The following is an 8,957-nucleotide window of genomic DNA, read 5'->3' on the forward strand; positions in this document are numbered from 1 at the left end:
AATTGAGGGCTAGGGTGGTGGTCTCCTCTCTTCTCCTAGGCCTTCCCAGAGTTAGCTCTGTCCATCCCAGTTATTCATATAAAACCTATCCAGCAATAAGACCCTAGAAGTAGGGGACAGCTAGGTGGCACAGTGGATTGAGAGCCAGATCTAGAGAAGGGAGGTCTTGGGTTCAAATATGACCTCAGACACTTCCTAGATGCGTGATTCTGGGCAAGTCACTTAACCCCCATTGCCTAGCCCTTCCCACTCTTCTGCATTGGAACCAGTACACAGTATTCATTTTAAGATGGAAGATAACAGTTTTTTAAAAAGATCCTAGAGGGGGCAGCTGGGTAGCTTAGTGGATTGAGAGCTAGCCCTAGAGATGGGAGGTCCTAGGTTCAAATCTGGCCTCAGACACTTCCCAGCTGTGTGACCCTGGGCAAGTCACTTGACCCCCATTGCCTAGCCCTTACCACTCTTCTGCCTTTTGACTCCAAGACGGAAGGTAAGGGTTTTTATTTAAAAAAAAAAAAGATCCTAGATCTATAAGGGACGTCAGAGGTCATCTAGTTCAACTCTCATTTTACAGATGAGGAAACTGAGGCATACAGCAAGAAATGACCTCAACATCACAAAGTTACTAGGATTTGAACTCAGATTCTTTGACACTAAATTCAGCACACTTTTCACTATGCCAACCTGCCTCCCAAAGTAATTTCAGTTTTTGTTTATTTTCCTTCTCTCTAGTGATTTCTAGTGTATATAAATAGCAAACTCGCGAGCACGCGCACACTCACTCACACACACACACACACACACACACACACACACACACACACACACACACACACACATTCAGTGCTGTCAAACAGAACCTCAGGAAAGCCCAAAATAGCTTAGTGTGGAGAAAGATGTTTCAGCCTAACCAAGTCTTATGAGCAGGAACTTGTTCCAGATGTCCAGAGTCTAATTTGAAACTTAATTAGCCTGAGCATACAACAGCAGGCTCTAATTTGCTGTCTCCTGAAAACAGGTCCATTGTATAACAGGGTCCATTGTTCTGGGTATCAGGGATTCTAAGACTCTCTGCCAAAGGTAAATCAGGTCTATACACAGGGGCCCAGGAAGAGTTACAGCTTACACCTGAGCCAGATTCAATTGGGCACGGAGAAGATGGAGGAATGAATGGTTAGCATATGGATCCCACATGAGTAGTATCTTGACGATGGGATGCCTTGGGGGGGGAGGGAGGAATACTTTGGGGAGGAAGCACATCCCTCTGCCCCCTCCCAATATGGCACCTTGAAACAAGACCCTTGCCACTCAATCCTAGTTACAACTCTGACAGCAAGGATGGTTACCATCCTGCAGACCTGGAGTAGTGTAGAGCTTAGTCTGGCCAAGACTAGGTAACATAAAGTTATTAGGGGAAAAGAAGGCCAAAAGTTGCCAAGAGAAAGACTTTATTTTGGAGTAAAGCAGTAATAGTTGTAAGATGGGAACCACAGAATGCCTTTGGGATTATTAAACTCCAAAGCACTGAACTTGAGGGACAGAAGACCTAGGCCCTGGTCCCTCCTGGTCACTAACCCTCTTGATAACTTTGGGCAAATCAGTTCCCATCTTTGGACCTCAGTCTTCTCATCTTTAAAATGGTTTGTAATGTTTTGAGTTGGAAGGGACCTTCTTATGAAGTTTAATCCCCCCGTTTTATTGAAGAAGCTGAGTTCTAGAGAGGAGGAGATGTTCTCACACTAGTGACCCCATGAGTAGTGGCAGAAATGGGATTCAAAGCCAGTTCTTCTGAGTCCAAATCTAGGTTGTACAAAGTTGCTCCTATATGATGTCTTCCATTTCTAATCTTCCACATTCTGTAATTTAAAGAGTCTCCCAGCTCTGATGTTCCCTGTTCTAAGGTCCCTCCTAGCTCTGATCTTCCTTGTTCTACAGCCCCTTTGGGTTATTTCAGACATTCCCTGTACTAAAGCCCCTCTCACCTCTGCTGTTCTCTGTTCTAAGTTTCCTCCCAGCTCCAATGTTCTCTGTGGCAATATTTCTTTCAGCTTCCTATGCTCTGTGTTCTAACTCTGAAGTCCTATATTCAAAGGCTCCCCTCAGCTCTAACCTTTGGGATTCTAAGGATCTGAGCTTCTCTGTTCTTTGTCCTAAGGTATTTTCTAGTTCTAATATTCAGTGATTAGGAAGATGGGAGATACAATGGAAAAAGCACCAGATCTGAAGTCAGGGGACCTGGATTCAAATCCTGCCTAACAACTTGACTGTCCTTGGGCTGGTCACTAGAGGTAGCCAAGCTAGACGGTATGGTGGATTGAGCTCTGAACCTGAAGTCATGAAGACCAAAGTTTGAATCTAGCCTCAGACACTTATTAGATGTGTAAGCCTCAGCAAATAGTCATAACTTCTATTGCCTGGACTTTCTCATCTATAAAATGGGCATGATAATAGCACCTTTCTCCCAGAATTGTTGTGAGGATAAAATGAGATAATATTATAAAATTATATCAATATGAACCATTATTATTATTAATATTATTTCACCTTCCTGGACTCAATTTTCTTTCTTGTAAAATTAGAGAGTTGGGCTCTGTAACCTCTGAGGTCTCTTTCAGCTTTAAATCGATGATTCTGTTATCCTAAGCTCGCTTTTCCCCAAAGCATGGGATAAAGAAGGTTTTCAAGGGGTCAAGAAATGTCCATCATCAATATCTCAAGTGGGGAGATCATAAGAAGAGAATTCAGATAGGATAGCGTGTGTGTGTGTGTGTGTGTGTGTGTGTGTGTGTGTGTGCACGCACTCATGCATATATGTTTGGTTGTCTTAAGTCTAAAAAATAGCAGCTGTCCTGTTGATGGTGCTGACCTAGAAAGTAAACTGAGCATTATATAATTTCTAGTTGTCCTGTGGAAAGAATGCAGGGCTTTATGATCTCTGTGGATACTGTTAGCTGGTTAGATCCGAACCCTTCCTTCTAGACTTGGGTAATTCTGGTATTTCAAGTGAATAAAAGAGGGAGCCAATACAAAGGGCCAAAGACCCATAGAATGGGATGCTCTCTGGCCACCAGCTTGACTCTTTGTTCTGGATTTGGATTTGTTTTGGATTTGCCATTTTTATTTTACACAGACCGATGTTTCTGTCTGATAGTGACATTTTCTAGTCACTGATCTACTGATCCATTCATTCAATAGATATTTATTAAGCATTTACTATAATAATAACTTGAGAGACGTCATGTCATGGCAGATTGAAAATCCTCCTACAAATCAAGAAGAGCTGCATATTAGCTGGACCTTTGCCACAGAAGAAATGAGAAGAGATTATTTTACTCTAGACTTCTTGAACTACAAAGGGCCTTGGTGATCATCTAATCTAGGCTCCTCATTTTGTTTTTTATTATAATTAGTTATTATTATGATTTTATTATTAAAACCATCTGACTTCATAGTAGTGCTAAGATAGAAGCGTAGCAAGGGCTGGACTATTGGGGTTAGGTGTGTTGCCCAGAGTCACACAGCCAGGAAGTGTTTGAATCCACATTTGAACCCACAACCTCTTAATCTGGCACTCTAGCTGCTGTGCTACCTAGCTGCCTCTAACCCCCTTATTTTCCAGAAAAGCAATATGAGGTTCAGAGAATGAAGGTAGATTACCCAGTCACATAGATAGAAATAGAGTCAAGATTCAAACCCAAGACCCCAGTCTCTAGAACTAGTGCCCTCTTTATTTTATCACATTGCTAACTCAGTCAAATCTACACACTAATGAGTGGCAGGACCAAGCCTGGAACCTAGATCTCCTGGTTTCCAATTTAGCATCGAAACACTCTTTCCAAAAACTCTCCATGGTTGGGAAATAAATAGCAATCAATCAAATGGCAAGTTCTGATTAAAGAAGTGCCTACTGTGTGCCAGAGACTATTCTAAGCATTAGGCACAAGTACAAAAAAGGAAACGGTTTCTATTTGCAGAGAGATGCCATTCTTAAAAATAGCTCTGGGAAGATTTATACTGTGGCTGCTGCTAATAATTAATTGTCTTCATCATCATCTTTCTAACCAACATTTTCATAGCATTTTATCATATACAAAGTACTTTATATACATTATCTAATAATATACATTTGATAGTTTTAGTAAGAAAACACTTACTCTGATCATTATCAAATTGTTAACTGCCTCTAACCACCCTTCCTTCTCTTCTCTTCTCCCATCTCATTTCATCCTTCCCTCTCCAGGTCATTGAAGACTGGAAATATGTGGCCATGGTAGTGGACAGACTCTTTCTCTGGATATTTATCTGTGTCTGTGTCCTGGGGACTGCTGGCTTATTCCTGCCTCCTCTCTTTCAAAACTACTCTCCACCCTAGAACCCTTTACCATTCCCCTACCTACTCTTCCCCCTGCAGACCATGTCCATCTAAAGGAGCTTTGTCCAGAAAAGGTGGGGTTCTTAGAAGGTTATGTCATCTCTATTTTTTTTTCAGGAAGAGAGGAGAGAGAGAGAGAGAGAGAGAGAGAGAGAGAGAGAGAGAGAGAGAGAGAGAGAGAGAGAGAGAGAGGGAGGGAGGGAGGGAGGGAGGGAGAGAGAGAGGGAGGGAGAGAGAAAGAGAGAGAGAGGAAAGAGAGAGAGAAAGACAAAGATAGAGGAGAGAGAGAGACAGAGAGGGAGAGAGAGAGAAGAGACAGAAAGAGAAAAGAGAGAAAGAGGGAGAGAAGAGAGAAAGAGAAGAGTGAGAGAAAAGAGAGACAGATAGAAAAGAGAGAAGAGAGAGAGAAAGACAGAGAGAGAGGAAAGAGAGAGAGAAAGAGAGAGAGAGAGAGAGAGAGAGAGAGAGAGAGAGAGAGAGAGAGAGAGAGAGAGCGCATTTCTTATCTGTTGAAAATTTCTCCCTTACAGAGTATGCTGAAGGTCTCTATCTTCCACATGCCCTGTGGGTCCTATGCTCAAAATGGAATCCAAAAAAGACAGGAATTTGAGGTGCCCCCTTCCACTATGCCCTCTGACCCGTCTCTCACTCCGTAGGTCTGTGCTCCTACTGTTTTATAAGAAACAATTACTAAAAACATCTCTTCCCTCTGGTTTTTACTCATATTTGGATATACTGTTCAAAAGTTCTTTGACTAGTGGCAGAAACAATGGTATAATGAGATACCTGGTCTTAAGACTTTTATCAAGGGTCTTATTAGTGGAAACCAAATAAAATTGTGAATAGTAAACATTTCTTTCATCTATTACTGGATTAAATAAAGTCTTGTTGCTTGGGTGAAGGAGATCTTAAAAATTGTGGGGAAAGACTGTGGGATGAGGATAGTAGAAAGAATGGAGCTTGAAGGCACCTAGAAGTCATCTGACCCAAGCTCCTTCCTGCAGCAAGAATTCCCTCAACAACCTCCCTACAAGGAAATCATCTCAATTTAATCTGAAAAGTCCCAAGTACGGAGAGCTCATTACTTCCCCAGGCAGTCTTTTTCTATTGTCAACCAGCTCTGGTTATCAGAAATGCCATTGCACTGAGGCCGGTTTCACTTAAATATGGGAAAGCCTTCCTAACAAGGAGAGCCATCTAAAACTCCAAAGTGATGCCTTAGGAAGTAGGGAGTTTGCCAACTGCCATAGAAGCCCTTCCAAATGAGACTGGATGATCACTGGTCAAGGATTGGGTAGAAAGGACCATAGATGGGATTCTTGGCTCAGAAGACACAGGAGAACTGAGCTCTTTCCCAAACAATAATTCTGTCTATGGCAACTCTCCTGGCCAAGAATCCATAGAATAACAGCCTGCTCCCTCACTACCAACACACATATACACATAAACCTCACATGCCAAAAAGCAGTTAGTTTCTTTTCTTCTTAGTTCATCTTTTCACTCAATACTTATTAAGCACCTGCTATATACAAGGCCCAGTCCTGATTGCTGGAGATAAAAGTGGGGCAGTTCATCTGGAACATGAATGCATGATGGGGAATTATGTGAAATAAATCTGGAAAGATAGGCTGGGGCATATTTTATATGGGACACGACAGAACAGTACTTGATACTGTATACTATAAATCATATCTATTAAGTGCCTACTAAGCAGTGGGAATACAAATTAAAAAAAGAAAGAAGAATCCCTGCCCTGAAGGAGCTTATAATCTAATGAGAGAAGGCAACAGGCAAAAGGAAGCGTAAGGCGAGAGCAGGGTGGGAAGCCACCTTAGAGGATGGGGAGGTGGGAAGAGGAGGGCATGATGTCCTTTGGAGTTCAGACCAAGTAGAGTCACTGATAGAAAGTGAAGTTCACAGGGAAGTTCAGACCCCAAGCCCTGGATAAAGAAAAGTTTGGGGAGGATTGATTTCCACCCTCCAGTCCTCCCAACAGAGGGGAAAGGAGGCTGTGAGATTTGAGACAGAGTAAGGATTTTGCAATTTATTGGAGAGGCAGTAGGGAGCCATGGAAAATTCTTTGCCAGGGAACTGATATAGTCAGAGCTATTCTTCAAGATTATTTTGTCAGTTGCATTAAGGATTAATCAAAGAAGGGGGAGATTAGAAGCCAAGAAAATAAATGGGAGATTATTATAGTAGTACAACTAAAAGGTGATCAGTTATTCCATAAGCACCTATTTAGGGCCAACTATATTCCAAGCAGTTCGAGACAAAATCATAACAGTTCCTGCCCTCAAGAAGCTTATGGTCTATCAGGAGAAACAACATTATCTGTATAAACATATGTGAGATAAAAACAAATGGGATAGTAGTCACATGAAGGAGAGATGGTGTGGAGGCAGGAGAAAAGAAGATGATGGAGAGTTATGAGAAGATGACTCCAAGGTCTCACACCTCAGCCTCTGGCAAGATGGCAGTACCCTCAATAGAAACTAGGAAGTCAGAGCCAAGGGATGATAAAAAGGGAGAAAGAATGAGTAGATAAATGACCCAGACACTGTCTCCCTAGGTCTGTGGCTCCTGTTTCCAGCTGTCAGTTTTCTGGGAGTTCACTTTTATGGCATCTTTGTTCCAACTGTGAGTGTCTTCATTATGATGTTGAGCCTGATAGTGTCATTTTTGATCCATACCACCCTCTAAAACCCAGGGTCAGAATGAAGAATATCTTCCTAAGGGAGAAGCTGCAAGTGACAGATAAGCCAAACCAGATGGGCCTCCTCTGAGCTTCCTCCTCTTCAGAGGTCCTGGTCATAAATCACCAAGGCAGGAGAGAGCTGTATGTCAGAAGAAAAACAGACCAAAGATTTGAAAACAGCCAATAGCTGAAATCTACCTTGTAAATGCTGGGAATCTGGACCAGAAACCTGGTGCAGGGGATAATGATGGTGATGATGATGATAATGATAGAGTATTTCTAGGTTTGCAAAGCACTTGACAAATATCTCATTTGATCCTCACAATAGCCTTGGGAGATAGTTGCTATTATAACACCCATTTCACCAAAGAAGAAGCTGAGGCTAAGATGGGTTACAAGGCTTGCCCAAGCTCATACAACTATATAGTGTCTAAGGCTGAATTTGAACTCAGATCTTCCTGGATCCAGGTCCAGTAGTCCAGACATTGCACTACTTTGCTACTTCTTGAAGTTAGGAGACTCTGATTGACTTAGCTTTGGGATATTGTGAAAGTCCCTTCCCTTCTTTGGACTCCAGTGTGTCATACTTTGTAAAATGATAGGGGTTCACAAGATAATCTGTCTCTAGGGTCTCTTTCAGCTCTGACATTCCATGGGCATCCAGCTGTATGTACTTGCTGAGGAAAGAAGTCATTAGCCATCTTGGTTTTGAGAAACAGTCACTCCTGATGGCCAAATTCTGTGTCTCCCCAACAATGTTCCTGCTGAAGTTTTTCAGATCATAAGCAGCATGGCTGCCAGGAGGAAGATGGTGCAGGGGAGGAATGGTCTATATGGAGTCAGAAGACTAGGGTTCCAATCCTCCCTCTACCATCAATTCAATGTAGGACTGGGGTGGGGTGGGGGGCAAGTCATTCCTGCTCCCCAGTCTTCAGCTTTCTCATTTTTGAAAGGTTAGAGTGAGACTAGAGGATGTCTAAGGGTCCTTCCCATTCTGATATATTAGCCTGTTAATACTATGTAATTATGTGTGTAGAGCATATGTAATAGTTGCCAATGCTTGGGCAATGTTTTAATATTTACAAAGGGTTTTCTCACCTAGCACATAATAGGCACTTAATAAATGTTTATTGATTGCCTGGCTGTCTTTATTTGGTATTTTTGCCAAACTATTTTTCTCTCTTACTTTTGAAGGAAAGTTCGATGGACAGGTGAGAGAATGGGAAAGGGGAGGGTGATTTTTCCCAAAGTAGTTTTGATGTAAAAACAAAAGGCATTAGTAAAAACTGATTTTAATAAAAAGTCATTGGGATTGAGTTGGAAAGAGGAGTCACACTGAGGATCTAGATGGGGAGCAGAAGTTAAGACAATGTCAAGGATGTGAAAAAATTAAGGACTGAGCCTTTGTCAGGGGAGGAGGGCAAGAAATGAGGAAAGGTCCTGCTCACACATAGCCACACTGGTGTTGTGAATTCACTGAGAGGAAGGAAAGAAGGAAGAAAGGAAGGAAAGGAAGGAAGGAAGGAAGGAAGGAAGGAAGGAAGGAAGGAAGGAAGGAAGGAAGGAAGGAAGGAAGGAAGGAAGGAAGGAAGGAAGGAAGGGAGGGAGGAAAGGAAGGAAGGAAGGAAGGAAGGAAGGAAGGAAGGAAGGAAGGAAGGAAGGAAGGAAGGGAGGGAGGCAGGGAGGGAGGGAGGGAGGCAGGGAGGGAGGGAGGCAGGGAGGGAGGGAGGGAGGGAGGCAGGCAGGGAGGGAGGGAGGGAGGCAGGCAGGGAGGGAGGCAGGCAGGGAGGGAGGGAGGGAGGCAGGCAGGGAGGGAGGCAGGAAGGGAGGAAGGAAGGGAGGAAGGGAGGCAGGAAGGAAGGAAGGAAGGAAGGAAGGAAGGAAGGA

General features: G+C 42.9%; 1 protein-coding gene across 4 annotated transcripts in view; it reads left to right on the plus strand.

Annotated features, from left to right (window-relative positions):
- Positions 1-4,701, plus strand: part of CHRNB4 (cholinergic receptor nicotinic beta 4 subunit) — a 71,752-nt gene extending 67,051 nt beyond the window's left edge. For all 4 annotated transcript variants that reach the window (XM_056797030.1, XM_016428631.2, XM_016428630.2 and 1 more), the window contains one exon: positions 4,241-4,701. In XM_056797030.1, coding sequence (XP_056653008.1) covers positions 4,241-4,372 — 132 coding nt within the window. In that variant the 3' untranslated portion in view covers positions 4,373-4,701. The remainder of the gene's footprint in view (positions 1-4,240) is intronic.
- The last annotated feature ends 4,256 nt before the right edge of the window (positions 4,702-8,957 follow it).

The sequence above is a fragment of the Monodelphis domestica genome, chromosome 1, assembly GCF_027887165.1.
Source record: "Monodelphis domestica isolate mMonDom1 chromosome 1, mMonDom1.pri, whole genome shotgun sequence".
In the NCBI taxonomy this organism is placed as follows: domain Eukaryota; kingdom Metazoa; phylum Chordata; class Mammalia; order Didelphimorphia; family Didelphidae; genus Monodelphis; species Monodelphis domestica.